We start from the raw sequence: 16,831 nt of genomic DNA on the forward strand, positions 1-16,831 counted from the left end.
CATACTTTGTAAAATATTTTTTTTGCAAAAAAAATAAAATAAAATAATGCTTTAAATGCTATTGTAGTTCAATAACATAAAAACTTATTTGATAAGTAGGTATTTTTTTGAATAATTTTTTAAAGTGTATAAAGTAAAGATGGCACAGAATCCAGATGACATCAGAATAATAATCAGAAATCAGAGCTACGATGACCAGGAATTGTTTTTTGATTGCAACTCGTACGTGCTTAACATGAAACAAAAGCTGAAGGAGGACCACACTGCCAAGCCTGTTAGTTTTATCAATAACTACTAAATAATATTTTACAATTGAAGCTGTTATCAATGAGGGTGTTTTGTGCCAATAAATTATTGTAAACAACACCTAAATATATATAACATATCATCCAACTAATCTCAATATGTTATAGCTTGGTAAAAATCTGCAAAATAAGACCAGGTTATAAAAAAATTTTAATAAACCTTTAAAGTTTGGTCTTAAACTGGACTATGTTACTAGTTCAATTATTTAAGTTTTAAAAGTATAAATGTTTTACCAAACTTAATAAAAGAATATTACCAAGTTTTGTAGTATTTTTTAAAGATATCCTATTAGACTGTCTAACATGCTGTTTAAACAATATGTTTTTATTTTACTCAAAACTTTCTTTTAATCATCTTATGTGTACCAATTTTTTTAATACATACTGTCATAGCTTGTCAGGACTGCCACACAGTCAGGATAACTCAGGATATTTTGAAATTTTTGAAAATCTTAGGATGACTCAGGACAGCTCAGAATAACTCAATTTATTTTAATTTTTTTTCAAACTCATGCAGTCTGAGGATATTTTTGGCTTTTAAACAACTCAGAATACTTCTAATATTAAATAAAAAATTCAGGACTGTTGTTTTTTTAGATTTAGTTAAATGGTTAAACGGTTTTTAGTTGCAATTTTTTGTTATTTCTAACTTATTTTGTTGAAAAACTTGATTTTTATTAATTTTGAAATAAAAACTTTTTTAAAATTTGAAAAAAACTCAGGATGACTAAGAATGTTTTTTGACTCGAAGAGTGGGAACCCTGTAAAATGTAATGCTTGGAAGTCACTAAATTAATAAGTTGAATGAAAGTTTGCAAAAAAAATTAAACTCTTTTAGTTTTATGATGCATGCCAGTAAATTTTGTTTCTTTTAAACTAAAGTTAAACATTATTGAAATAAATTTATTAGTTTTTCTTTTAATTTCAAAACTTATACACTGAAAAGTATACCTTTACAGAAAATTTACATGAAATAACATGTATTTCAAAAGTTGATAAAAACAAGCATATTGCAGATATAACTAACTTTAAGTTTAGAAAATTAAAATTTATAGATCATAGTACTTTTGTGAAACACAATAGACTTGTACTAACCTTAAATGCATTTTGAAATGTAATAACTTGAATTATAGGAAAGTTTTTAATGTGTTGTCACATTAAGTCCAATGTCAACATTTAATTTACTTTTCAGGATGTAACAAAACAGAAAATTATTTACCAAGGCAAGATACTAAAAGACAATGAAATTTTGAAAGATGTCTTTAAACAAGTTAAGAATGAAGAATCTACAGAAGAGGTTTTTGTTATTTTTGAGAAAAATACAAGCACTTTTAAAGTAAATGGTTCTTATCATGAGTTTGAAATAATCTGAAATGGTAAATAGATAAACAACGGTTTTAATTGAATAACTTGCGGTAAATAGGATAAATATTGCTCATTTTTTTCAGGTATAAAAATAATCGAAGTATTTAAATTTGTTTATTGTTTTAAAAAAAATTTATTTAAATAATTTTATTTTAATGCTTAAACATATTTTATGAAAGAATACCATTATAAGAAAAAATTGTAACAATTCCATTTTTATTTAATTTTTTATTGTAATTTTTTAATGTGTTAAAATTAGTCTCTTAATAACTACTAAAAACACATAGAAATCACTGTTTACAATAGAGTTTTGAAAATTTTTAAACTAACAACTATTTTAAGTAAATAAAATTTAGTGATCAACATTTTAAATGATTAAATTTATAACTTTTTGTTTTATCAAATAGTGTATTATAGTTTTAGTATTTAATTTTTATATTATTTAGCATAGTTTAAGCACAAAATTTATTCATGTGTTCTTTTTTTTAAGATAAATTTAACCTTAACAGGGTCCTACAAAGTTTATTGTACACATTGTTATTACTCCTTCAAAAACTACTTTGAAAAAAGAAGTAAGTAGTATTACTTTTTACTTTATTTATTTTTTACATGTTTTATATAAAAAAATGTTATTTTGTTCGTTTTAAGAAAAAATATTTATTGATACTATCTAATAGAAAACAATAAATTAAAAACAGCTTATTAAAGTTTTCTTATGTGTTAAACAGCTGTAACAACTGTTTCAAAACTACAACTTAAAATCCATAAAATCACCTTGTATAAGTTTTGCTTCCAAAAAAATTGTTGGGTTGATTCAACCCATTAGAAAACTCCCATTGAAAAAAATTTTGACCAAGCTAAATGACGAAAATCTTTAGGGATTAGTCGCCCAACTTTTTTTTTTGAACTTTTAAAACAGTTTGTATCTTTTTCTTTTCAAATAAAGCAGTCTTTTCAATATATATATTTTATAATACACCAATCTCTAACTTGAACTGATTCCTTTGTTTAACATGTTTCAATTGCATATTAAAATTAAAAACCCCATAGTATAAATGAATCAAATGTACAAGTTAGTTTGTATTTATTGTTATGTAAGCTTTTTATTATAAAAATAACATCAGAAAAGTAAGACTGCAGCAGCAGAGAGTGAAGCTTCTACAAGTTGTTTGAGAAACAGAAGAAACAACACAACTACAACTAATAATGCTACAAATGCACAACAAGCTAGTACTACTCAGAAGTTTGTTTTTATTTATAGTTTGATTTAGGTTTAAAAAATGAAAATAAATGCTGTAATAAAACGTTAATAGAGATAAAGATGATTTAGAATGTTAGTATGAATTTGTTAAATAGTATGATTTTTATACATTTTTTATACAATTGTTTAATATCTAGAACACTTTGGTCACCACTAAAATTTTCGAGTTATAATTTTTTCATATGTACTAAATTATTAACGTATTGTAATATTTTATACATTTGAATTTTCAAATTAATATTAACATTTTCAGCGTACCAACACCAACTCAACTACCAACCCAATGGTTTAATCCACAGTTAGCAACTAGTGAAAACATGACCCCACAAGAATTGTACAATATGCAGTATCAGCAATATCTTGCTGCTTATCAACAATAGTTAGTATTATTGAGTAAAAAGTTACAAACAACAATTATACAATATTCAGTATCAACAAGTTTACAAGCTTATCAATAATAATTAGTATTTAAAACTAAATAAAAGATTAATACAGTTTATATCAAAATAATTATGATATTTACAAGCCTAACAACATTAGTTAGTATTAATGAATAGTAAATTATATACAAGTGTTATATAAGATTGCAGTATCAACAATAGTATTTAACAGTTATTAAGTAATAAATTACAAACAGGAATTGTACAATATTCAGTATCAACAACATTTATTAGGTTATCAACAATAGTTCGTATTATTAAACTGTAGTAATATCAACAACTAGTACTTGATACCAGGTCTATCGGTAATAGTAATTTTAATTTCAATAAATAGTTGATAAGTTGTCGCAGTATTCATCTGCTTATAAATTTTGATAATTTAATCCATACGTAAAAGTATTAAACCTATCGACAACTTTTTCGTGATATCGTTTACAATGATCAAGAAAAAAAGCAGGGAAATTTTTAGAACTACACAGAGTTGCTACTCAATTATAGAATAGCTCTATTAGCCTATTGTTTTAAATTTTTAATCAAAATATTTATTGGATTTTTTTTTACACAATCATGTCTAACGTTTACTATGAATTAGGAATTTTTTTTATAATATTTATATTCTGCTACAACTTTTTAAATTTTAAACCAACCTACAAACAGTTGTGCATACTACACCGGAATGAAAATAACTATATTATTTAGCTTTAATGATAAATTGTTATTAATATTATCATTATAATTATTATTATTAAGGCCATAGGGGGGGGGGGTAGAAGCCATTTTTTGACCAAAAATAACAAATAGACTTATATTATAGTAAATTTCATAATCTTTCAGATGCTTTTTTTAGATTTTAAAAATATTAAGTAACTTTTTTTTTATGACCGGTTATATAAAAATATTTATATAAAAAAATAAAACTTGCCAAAACTTTAAAGCCGTTTTTCTCGAGTTTTTAAAAACGGACTTTAAAATCTATCTTCTCCTTCATTTTTCAAGCAATCTTCTTTAAATTTTCAGGAAATGTTTCTTACATTATGAGAAAAAAACGTTATTTGTGAATTTTAATAATTTTAAAAAATAAAAATTTTATGACAAAAATTAAAAAAAAAAAGTGATTTTTTATCAAAAAATTTTTTTTTTTTTCAAAAAAAAGGTATTTTTACTTAAAATTTTTTAAAGTCACAAATAACGTTTTTTTGTTATTGTATAAAGAATAGACTGTGAAAGTTTGAAGAAGATTGCTTAAAAAATGAAGGAGGAGATAGATTTTGAATGCATTAGTCTTTTTTCGCCGTTTTAGTTTTTCCTTCCCCATAAGGAACCTGTTATGCGGCCCGACTTTGGCCGGTCAAATCTCAAAAACTAATTCGAATTTTTAAAAACGGTAAAAAGCAACTTGAAGCTTAGAAAAAACTCTATAAAATAAGATCAACTTGTAAAAAACATGGCCTACCCCCCCCCCCCCCTATGGCCTTAACAAATCAATTTTCATTTAATTTTATCAACTTTAAAAACTTTATATCAAAATACAGTTGTGCATACTACGCTGGAATGAACCAGCAAAGTTTGATCCAATCAAATCCCTCTGTTGCTACCCCGCCAGCCAATCAGAATGCTCCAAACCGTCAGAATAATCAGAACAGAAACCAGAATCAAGCTCCAGTTGTTAGTTGAATATTAAAATAAAACAAGTTAAATAATTAAGTACAAATGTTAAAATTAATTTAGTTTTTATTTAACATAATTATGTTCTTCGAAATATTTTAAGTATTTTTTGTTACTAATTTTAACTAATTGAAATTTAAAAATAGTTATTGGTCTTAACATGTTCTTTATATTTTACTTGTTTAGTACTATTCTGTTTTCACATAAGTTTAACTATAGTTGTTAGTTGAATTTTATTGAGTAGATATTTAAAATTTTTTTTGTCGACCTTAGATTTTGTTTTTTTTCTTGTAAATGTTTTTTATAAATGTTGTTATCTTTAAAAATACTATTTATATAAATATAATCATTTGAAATAAAATTTATTATTCTTTATACGTTTTATAAATTTTAACTTTAATATGTTTTAGCATAAATATAGTATCAAATTAAACATATGTGTTTAAACATTCCAGTCATCTTCAAAAATGTGCTAGCTTTTTAGTTATCTGATAAGTGTCATTTTTTCTTATATATACAAGTTACGAAAGTTATAACAATATACAATTATAACTTAAATAACTTTTAGTTCAACTAAAGTATTATGAGCTTACATATAAAACCTAAAGTTTTATTTGTATCCTCATAGTTTTAATGGAAGTAACTTAAAAAAAAGCTTGGTAAATGGTCTAGCAATGAGTAGTTATAACTGTTAACACAATGATTAATTAAGAATCGTTAGTTTATTTTAGATATGTATTTTACAAATAAACTTGTTAATAAAATTTAAAACGCAAAATGACTCACAAAAAAGAGAAAAATAATATTAAATGAAAATTAAGTTAAAGTTTTATATAATAACGGTGTTTTGCAGTTAGACTTATACTTTCTGCTATTTGCATACTTGGCATTTTTGACTTAAAATGAACAGAAAAAGTTTCAAGTATGCAATATAAAGTAGTTATTCGTATTTTAAATATTAGGTAAGCCATAAAGTAGTTTTTTTATATTAAAATTCAATTAAGCTTTAACTGAATAAATTTTACAAAAACGTAATGAATAAAAAACTAAAAAAAAAGATTGTAGAATTTATAGTCTGCTCGATTAAGTGTAATCATCTTCAAAGTAAAGTTTTATAGTTTGGTTTTGTCCATTTAGTTTTCAGTGAGATAAAAAGTTATAAGTAAATGGCATTGAAATATCTATCAAACTCTTTTTATTAATTGCATACTAAAATTTTAAGCTTAAGTGTTAGTGTATTGCTACTTAATGTAGTTTGTTATTAAGAACTTTTAAGATACAATTTTTTGTAAACAAAGGTTTTTAAGTATACTATAAAGTTTTTAAATTCAAAATACTAATCGAACACAAAATAGTATAAATTACAAACTACGTTTTAGTTTAACCTTTTCTAAAAATCGATATTTGCTTAACATTTTAAATGTTGTCTAAAAATAATCAAAGCAAAAACTAAACATTTTGATAAAAGGTTAGCATGTTGGCATAAATTTATCGTAATGAAAAATTTATTTGATAAAAACTAATTTAATCTATATATAACTATAAATTTGTTTAACTTTTCTGTTTTATCAAAATTGATTGAAAATCTGACACTAATTTTAAATACTAAATTACTTTTATATTAATTCAAACTACTAGGCTTTATTATCTTTTTCATTATGTAATGAAGCAACTTTACTATTTTTTTGTATATATAGTTTTGATAACTATCAAAGATCAAAAGTTTAGATTTCTTATATAAGTTAAATCTGATTATTTAATAACCTAAATATTGTTGTTGATTTCTAGAACTTGTTTTCTAATCACTTGTTAAACATTCTGCTTTATGTTTAAGACAACAAGTGTTAATTTTTGTTTTGACAAAAATCTATTACATTATATTTAAGAACTTTTAAAGTTTCGCTACTGTAGTTTTTGTTGTTAACATTTCAAGTTTAATTCCTTTTAATTTTAAACAATATAGTTAAATTAAAAATTTTCAACCCATTTAATTTGCTTTAGATTAGTAATTTTTATGAACTATATAGCTAGCTCTAAGCAGTGGCTAGCAACAATTTTTAGTAACTGAGATGCTTAGAAACTTATCTTTGTTATTTTAAAGCCTTTTTGTCTCAGTAATGTTATCAACACTTTTATCAAACTTTTATAACCACAAAGCATTTAATAATATACCTAAAAACAAGATATTTTTTTTCAAATTAACTTTTATATAAATGTTTTTGTAACTTAAATAAAATAGTGAGTTTTTTTTTTCATTAGATTTATACAACAACTAAGTACATGTATTTCTTAATCGCTTTTCTCAATTTAATTGTTTTACTCAATTAAATATGTTCCCAACTATCATGAAGGTAATTTATATTTTAATGTAATTTTTCATAATCTATTGGTACATACGTACAGTAAATATACAATACGTTTTTAAAAACTTCCAGAAATTTCTTTCTTAGATGTTTCCAAACTTTAGGATGATAAGTACATTTTAAATTGATGTTTCAATTAAATAACTTACTGTTCAAACCACTTTGTGGAAAATTATAAACAATTATTTAAATATTATTTTAGGTTCAGTTATAAGAAAAAAGTCTTATATACTAGTTATTCCAAAGCTTTTCTTACCATTTTGTAGTTTGTTAAAAACATGAAATAATATGTAAATTAATATTTTATCAATCACTATATTTTATTAATATTTTCTTACATTATCATGTTATAATAAACATGCAGTCAACACAATTCAATGTTTCACTCTATGAGTCCGTGAGATCGTTAGTTGTTAACTAAATCTTATTTAAATAGAAAATGTAGTGTCTCTTAAAACTAGTTATCGAAAAAAATATTCTAACTAGTAATATATTTTACTGCATTTGTAACAAAAAAGTTTGATAATTAAGTATTTTATCCATTAGGTTTACATTAATGAATATGTTTCTATGTCAATTTTTAAATTTTTTATTAAACAAATACTAACAAACATTTTATCCACTAGGTAGCAGCAGACGGTGGCGTTCAAGCGCAACTGGACAACGGAGCACACGATTGGCTGGATTACCTGTACATGTTGCTAAGGAGCTGTTTCGTCATAGTGCTCGTTGTCATGTACTCAAGTTTGCAGAGGGTTCTCGTAATTGGGACAGTTGCTATCGTACTTTACTTGTTAGTTTTTTATATTTATTTAAATTGTTTAATTAAATTTGTTGGTGATTGAAAGAGTTGCTATCTCGCTTTATATGTTAGTTTAAATAATTGAATAATTTTCAACACTAAAATTTCAACACTAAGGCGATATTAGTAAGTCAGGGGATAATAATTTTTAAGGGCCAAAAAGGAGGACATTTTTGAAACTTTAAGCATTAAAGGGGCGATAACTAGTAGGTAGGCAACAAGTTTCAAAACATATACCAGATATTCTTGGATTAGTTGTGAAGAGTAAATAGTCTGAAGTGTAATTGGCGGGAGATTTGAAACTTGTAGGTTTGAAACTAGATGTTTCTTGATTAAGAGGGATGATTGTTATGTAATACTTTCGAGGAGAAAATGAGCTTGTGAAGCCCTGATATAAATATACAGGGTTGGTAATTTTCTTCTGTGCTTGTGCAACTGCAGTTGTACATGAGATGTTTTAATCAAAATAAACACAACTTTTGTTTTGTTTTGTTTGTAAAGTTGAAAGATAACTGAAAGAAGAGTAGCACTTTTTGACTGTAAATGTGTTGCCTAACCTGACGTGTGCTTATGTTATAAATATATACATAAATGTTTGTAGTTATTTCATCTAAAGAGAAAATAAATTATTCAAGTCACTTTCTATTGTATGATGGCCTAACACATGCACACTTAAACTGTTTTTATGTAAATAATCAAAAAAATTACTATATCCAACTTGTTTATATAATTTGGAAAACACTATCTCATATATCAAAGGGTATTTTTCAACATCCAGCTAAAAGTAAATTAATTACTAGTTTTAAACTAACTATTTTATTTGTTGCACTGTTTTATATTTTTTTTCTCATAAGTAATTAGAAAACATATGCCATTTATTATTTTGTATTAATTGATAAACAAGTTTTTTTTCTTCACACAATGATTTACAGATACCAAATGGATAATTCTAACTTTTAACCTTTTTTTCTTACAAATAGTTAGAAAGAAATATAATATTTAATTTTTTTAACATAGATACCAGAGGGGATTTTTCAACATCCAGCGAAGAATTCCGGCCAGACCTCAACAACCAATCAGAAGACAGGAAAACAACCAAGAAAATAATCAGGAAAACAATAATGAAAACAATAGTGAAGATAATAATAATGATGTTAGATTACATTTTATTTTAAATATTTATTCAAACAAACTAAACGACTGATTTTTTTTACACTGCTAAACTATATATTAAATTTTTTTTAATAAAATTTTAACAATAATTAAAAAAAATTTGCAATTTGATATAATAGAAGTTAATGAGCTTATAAAACTAATTAATAAAAGAAACAACTTAAGTTATACAATTTATCATACAGGAATTCTTAATTTATAACTCAATTCCTTTTGAAAATTTAAGCAATACAAAAAGAATGACATATAACAGTAGTTATTACTTAACAGTGGTTAATATTAAAAAGTATTCATTGCTTTACTAATTTAATATTTATATCTGAACTCACCTAAAAATAGTTTGTAACTTTGTTGATAGTGAATTGTTTATAATAATTAAACTTAATTTGCGGTAAAATGTAAAACGAAACGATCCAACAAAGTTTCTAAAAAAAGTTGAATTTTTTAGTTTAGCTATTACTTCAGAAAACTCCTTTGAGCTCGATTAATTTATAGTTAATGGGTTACAAAACTAATACAACAAAAGTAAAATTTAAAACTTTACAAGTTATCAAACAGAAATTATCAAGTTATAACTTGTTACCTGAAAAAGAATGACCTATAACAGTGCATGTGTATTTAATATTTAAAAAGTCTTCATTGCTTTACTTATTTAATATTTATTGATTGAAACTACTATTTCTATAAGTATGTAAAACTTTAAGTGTTTACAACTGTAAAATTTCAGAAAATCATTACTTCATTTTTCATTTAAAATTAATAAACTAATGCAACTTAATTTTTCCAAACTATCACGCAGGAAACACCAAACCCGCAGGACGGAAGGGAAACCCCCGGTCAAGAAACCAACGAACCGGAGCGACCTTCCAGGCTTTCAACTCTGTGGTGCTTCGTCACAACATTTTTCACGTCATTACTGCCCAACCCCAACCCTGGTGCTCAGCAGGCCAGGTGAATGTCGGGCTGGGTTGGCGGGAACAACTTCAGCTCGATATTCAAATTTTCAGTGTTAGGTTCAGAATTCAGCTTGATATTCGATTTTAAGCTGTGATGCGTATTCAGCTCAATTTTTGAGTTTGGTATTCATAGTTGAATAACATGTTAGATTTTGAAGTGTAATTTACTAATAAACTTTAAGTTTATAATATGGAGCTGAAGTTTGAATATAATGCTGTAAATTTAATTTGGAGCTGAAGTTTTACACCCTGATTCTGTTTCTATTACCGGAATTTCCCTAAAACAAAACAAAGTTTTTGTTGGTGGTTTGTGTTTGGTGTCTTGAAAATATTTAAAACGTTTGAAAAGGTTTAAATTTAATAAAAATTTTATTAAGTGTTTTGTTAATGCTTGATATATTATAATTTAAATAATTAAATTATTTAAAAAAGTATCGTTTTTATTGGTTGCTACTATTTACTTTTGATGTTGTATTTCATAAAGGAATTGATATCTATATAATTTTTAAAACAAAATGACTTGTTAATAATAACTTAATAGTATTATTTTTTTTATCAAAACAAATAGTTTTACCTAAAATTTAGAATACAGTTGATTTGTTTACTCTAACAAAAAAATTAACTTTAAAAAATTTTTTGTAGGTAAGTAAAAGTCTCTATTTTTTTACAAGACAAATCTTCAACGTTTTATTAGAATAAAAATATGTTAAACTAATTATTTGTTTTATTTTTATTTCATTTTAGACACAATATTTTAATTTTCTCTGTGGCAATATATTCTTTTGTTTTTTATTTTGCTGGAGTTTTAATTAAAAATAAAATGATATTTTTTTAACTTTTACTATTGTATCTTCCATTGTTAAAAGTTTTTTCTTTGTAGTTGTTAAACAGTTAAAAGTTATATTCCTGATTAAAATATAAACTATTATTGTTTTTAATAGTTTCTATAGCCAAACCAGACTTTCTTTTTTGTACTATTTGTGTTGTAATAAAGCTACTAGAAGCCTAAAGTTTCTACTTATTTATAGTTGTCAATTCAGTTATTAAATGTTATTTAAGTTTTGTTTAAACTAAAGTTATAAAATTGAGCTTAATTTTAGTTGGTACAGCAATAGTATAATTCTTAAGTTTTTAGTATATTTTCACTTAAGTTATTAAAGTCTATTTAAGTTTTTAAATCAATTCAATTGAGTTGTGGTTTTATTGAAAAAAGTAAATCTTATACAAAATATTTTTCATAATAAGCTGGTTATTACTTTTAAGTAACAAGTTTAAATAAAGGTTTGCATAAAATACAGTTTTACCAGTTAAATAGTTTCAGTAAAACTAATTTAATATAATATCCAAGTTTTATAAATTTATCGCAGTTTTCAAACTATTTGCAACCATTGATTTACACAACCAGGTTTTTTCTAAGTGCTCAAGTTAATAATTTATACATTGATACAAAGCTAGAAAATATAGAGCAACTTTTCTAATCGGCTGGAAGATTTTTTCTACGGAACAATCTTTTTACAAATGAATATATATTAAAAGATTACTACCAGTTATAATTACATAATTTGAAATATTAAAAAACCATTAAAGAAAATTTTAAAATGTATATTCTTTACTAGGAAAAATTTTTAAAAAGTTGCATAATCTTTTATAAGTATCCGAGAAACTTGCAAAGAGCTATCATCAATTAAGAGATAAAAATTCGATTACATAAAAATAGTGCTTGGAATAATGCGATCCGTTTGCATTAAAGAAATAAATGACATTTTAGTTATAAAACTTATTTCAAATTTTCTGATAAAAATAAATTTACTTTAAATAAAATCATATGGATGTTTCCAATCATTATGTGTCACATAGAAGCATAAATGTAATATAAGTATTATTTTATACTATGCATATTCATAAACAACGATTATTAAGTTAATTTTTACGGATTACAATTTGGGAGAATAAACACAATTTAACTTTTGGTTATTGAAAGAAAAGCCAAAACTTAGCTAAAAATTTTAAGTTTAATAGTTTTTTTTAATAAGTTGTTATACTGAAATGAAAAACTATAAAAAGACAAATAGCAAACTATTTTAAACTATGGTATAATATTTATAATATACTTATAAAATACAGATTATTTATTCTTTTGGATTAAATAGATTATTTAAAAACACACTTATTTATAATTAAACATTTATAATATTAAAACAAATAAAATAAAAGTATTTTAAATGTTATAAAAGTTCAATTTTTAACTTAAATATGGAAATTTGAAAAATAAAAAAAGCTTACTTAACTAAACTTTTTTTTAACTTGTTTTAACTTAGATAAACTTATTATAATATATGTTTCGATGTAATAAGTTGTATTTAAACTTAATAAAAAGATTCACAATTGAACAAGCTGTAATTCTTAAAAGGTAATGATTGGACTGTTGGTTTATTCATTTGACCAAACAGATTGATATAAAAAGTAAGATTCAAACTTATAATAGAATAAAAAACTTTGTGTTGTTTAGTTCTCTCTCAAAGTTATTGGCAATAGAAACATTTTATGATAAAATAAGACGTATTCTTTTATTGAAGCAAATTAATGGTTCCCATTCTTCTAGCTAGAACAACTTAAGACAGTTTTTAAAAAGTACGGAATATCTAAAATTTCTTACAGCTTGTTATCATCAATTAAGTAAACAAAAGATTCGATTGTATAAAAACAGTGCTTAAAATAATGCGTTATTCTAATTTAGTTATATAAATATGTGACGTTTTAATTACGAAACATAATTTTAAATAAATTTACTTGAAATAGAAACATATGGATTTTTCTCAGGCATTTAGTACTTAAAGTACTGGACAAGTTTTTAAGTTGTCACTTTGTAAAACTAGTTACTAATAATCTAAAAATTAAAAAAAAAACCTTTTACTAATTATTATTATAATGAAAAAGTATTTTGTTAAAAATTTATAAATTAAATTTTTTTGACAGGTTTAATCTTAGTCAAAATAAAACATGACAATTACCAATCTATTTTTCTTGTTAGCTTCTGCTATTTTATTCTCATCAGCTGAAATGTTAGATGTCTGCAGTGATTCTTGTGTCCAACGTAAGTTTTATTAATTCAACATTGCTTTTATTTATAGTTTTTTAATTATTTTAAAGTTTACTAAAGCTTTGTTACATATAAAAAATCCGACTAAAAACAAATTTGAATATAAAAGCGTTTCAAAGTATATTAAAGAAGAGAGATAGCTTAGTTTAGTGATTGTATATATTTTTTTTAGAAAATTGTGTAGGCAAGATGTTTATCTTAACTCCAGCAAAAGCAACATTTGATAAAGCTAGGGGAATGTGTCTTGCACTAGGGGGCGATATAGTGCAAGAAGTGCTGTCTGAAAGCGGAAAGAAATATCATAGGTAATTTTTTTTTTAAATATGTTCTAAAAACCGATACATACACACTTTATTTATTATATGTTTTGGTTTTAAAAAAACAAATAGAGAGATTTCAATTACTGGAGATCTCTCTCTATTTGTGTTTATTACTACTTTACTAAAAGTTTAATGTAAAGATAATAACTAAATAAAACTTAATCATAAAACATACCTTCTAACTTAAGAATTGCTATTTTGAAATATAATTTAAGAACAAGCCTCTTTAAACCTTTGAACTTTAGTTTAAAACACTAGTTGAATGAAAACAAGTTCTATTTAAAGTATAATTATTGCAGCCAGATTAAAATGATCACAAAAGCAGCTTCTGACAGTGGACTTGGCTACATATATGTCGGCATTACCGATATGAAGGCCATTGGCGTTATTAGTCATCGGGGGAAGATTTCGACGTGTCAACATCTGCATTTAGTTGGGGCAATGGTGATTCTGGTTCTGATTACAATTGCGTTATTACGAACGGAGAATACATTTATGATAATTACTGCTTTAGTTCTCCGCGATATGCGTTGTGCGAGATTGAAAGCGCACTTTGTTGATTTGTTGAAAGCTCAAATAGCAAACAAATGTGAATAAAATGATAATATAAAACCTTGTTGTTGTTTTGTACTATAAGTTAAATAAACATTTTAATAGTATCTGTTGTTCATAGTTTTGTATACGACTACTATAGTGACAATCCTTAAATCATGTGGCATAAAAATTTGAAAATGAACGAAGTTATATATGGTATCACTAAAAATTGTAAGAAAAAACAAATCAATTTTAAATAACATGCTTACTATAATCATTTTAAATTTTCATAAATTATCTTAAAGGATATTTAATATTCATAAGAGTTAATAAGTTATATTTCTATAAAAAAGATTAATCATAACAAAACATAAATTTTAGAATATAATTGTTTGAATAGTAATCTTAAAGTAACAAATGGTTATTAAGTATTCAGTGTTACGAATTATTGTTTTTAGGCAACCCTGCTTAAAAGAGACTAATCAGTAACTATTAGAAAGGTTAGATTAAAGTATAAATCTTAAACTTTTAGTTAGTTTCTTAAAAGTTATTAATTAGTTTTTAATTAATTTTTAGTTTTAGTAGAAATGGTGATTTACCCCAGAACTTACATATACAAATGTTTATTTTTAAACTTTTACTAACTTATTTATAAATTTATAATATCTACTGAAAAATAACTAAATGGCAGTGATTAAAATTTTATCAAAATATTTCCAAAAACGTTATGTAGAGGTTTAATATATTAAGTTTTTCCTAGATGCTTATTACTTTTACAGCTGTTTTTCCATTGCAATTTTTACTAGTATCTTAAAGCATTTTTATAAAAACTTTTTTTTGGAAATTTAATGTTATTTAATAACCCTTACAGAAGTCAATGTTTTTAATAACAACGGTTTAAAAATTAAGTATTTAAATGTTTTGAAACATTTCGAAGAAAGTGAGTTTGTAAAGAACTCCATAAGAAAACTAAAACAATAAAATAAAAATTTATTACTCTTTATGTTTTTATGAACCATCGAATGCCTGAGAAAAATTGATATGTTTTAATTTCGAGCAGTCCAAACATATTTGTACTTAAAACGCCACATATTTATTTAACGAAAATATAACGCACTATTTTAAATTTTACTTATTTTCAAACTAATTTTTTTGTTTACTTAAGAGAAGATTTTAGCTAGTATCTTATTATTAATACTAGGAAATCTTAGTTTTCAATTAAACTTAGAAATGTGAGTTATCAAATGAAACGTTTTTTAATGATTTTGTTCGATGTTTGTAACTTAATTTGACTATTTTTCGTTTATCGTAGAGTCAGCAGTTAAAAGAAACTTATACATACACAAATTTGTATTTATTAAATAATTGCAGCAATATTACTTTAAAATTTTTTTTATTGTAGCCATACGACTTTATATTTGTTATATGTATTTATTTTTTTCTAATATAATATTTTATGAACTTGTTGAAAAGGATATAAGACATTTTTAATAAATTGTAACAAATAAGAGTGTAAGTAGTTTCATGTCAAATTATTGATGTAAAACTCAAGTGGATAGAGTTGATAACTCTTATTAAAGATTTTATTACCATTAATAAGTTTAACTTTAAACTAAGTTTCTATTAAAGACAAAAACATTTGAACTGAAGAAAAAACTTCTTACACTAAAATTAAATTCTGTTGTTTTTCAAACTTATTGAAACGAGTTAAAATATTTTCATATACTTTAAAAATGTATAAAATGAAGTTACTTTGTAAAAAGAAAGACTTTAAACTTGTTCCCCTTAGTTTTTATATTTTGTTAAACACTTTTTTAGATTGTTTACCTCAAGTATAACAACTAGTTTTGACAAAATTACTTGGATCATCGTACCACAAGCTTTAGACCAGCAGTCTTTAAACTTTTCAATAGCTGTACACACTAAATTACTCGGAAATAAATTCTATACACACTAGATTCTAAAATATGTGTAATTGTTGTCAAAGAATGCTATTTTTTATTTTTGAGTGCCTTAGTACAATAATAACGATTTAAAAGTTGTTAAAATGTGCTATACTTATGTTTTCCCTAGAATTAGACAAAACAAGCGTCACCTGAAGAACATTTTTTCAGCCTACTAATTTTACTGTGCACAGAAAAAAAAATCCACATACACTAGTATGCACAGGTTGACGACCACTGCTAAAGACAAACTGAGACCCGGATTTTGTTCTTCATGAAACTCAGTAGTTATCGAAGAAGCTGGTAGTTATAAACCTTCAAACACCTATTATGTTTTAGAGCTACTTTTTTTAAGTTTTACTGCAAGTTTATACTGTCACTACTGATTAATGAATTTCAATAAAAACATGAGTATTGTTTAACTGAAAGCTTGTGGTCTGATTTTGAAGTAATATGTTAACTTAAGCTTGCCGCCATATTAAAGTTCACGCCTTGACTTGCATAATTCTTTTGTTCAAGTCCAGCAACTATTAATACTATTATTAGGAAATCTACATGACAACTCAAAATATATCATTTGAAATACTTAAAGTTCATACTAGTA

The 16,831-nt window shown here is 24.4% G+C and overlaps 1 protein-coding gene across 1 annotated transcript; it reads left to right on the forward strand.

Annotated features, from left to right (window-relative positions):
- Positions 1-103: 103 nt before the first annotated feature.
- Positions 104-10,841, forward strand: LOC145840718 (homocysteine-responsive endoplasmic reticulum-resident ubiquitin-like domain member 2 protein). The gene is made up of 9 exons (XM_082948044.1): positions 104-274; positions 1,498-1,602; positions 2,180-2,242; positions 2,795-2,913; positions 3,185-3,310; positions 4,904-5,036; positions 8,026-8,192; positions 9,219-9,354; positions 10,174-10,841. Exons 1-9 carry the CDS (start codon positions 140-142, stop codon positions 10,327-10,329), a joined length of 1,140 nt encoding a protein of 379 aa, XP_082804170.1. The 5' UTR covers positions 104-139; the 3' UTR covers positions 10,330-10,841.
- The last annotated feature ends 5,990 nt before the right edge of the window (positions 10,842-16,831 follow it).

This window comes from Thalia democratica, chromosome 7 (assembly GCF_965202585.1).
Source record: "Thalia democratica chromosome 7, ktThaDemo2.hap1.1, whole genome shotgun sequence".
NCBI lineage: Eukaryota > Metazoa > Chordata > Thaliacea > Salpida > Salpidae > Thalia > Thalia democratica.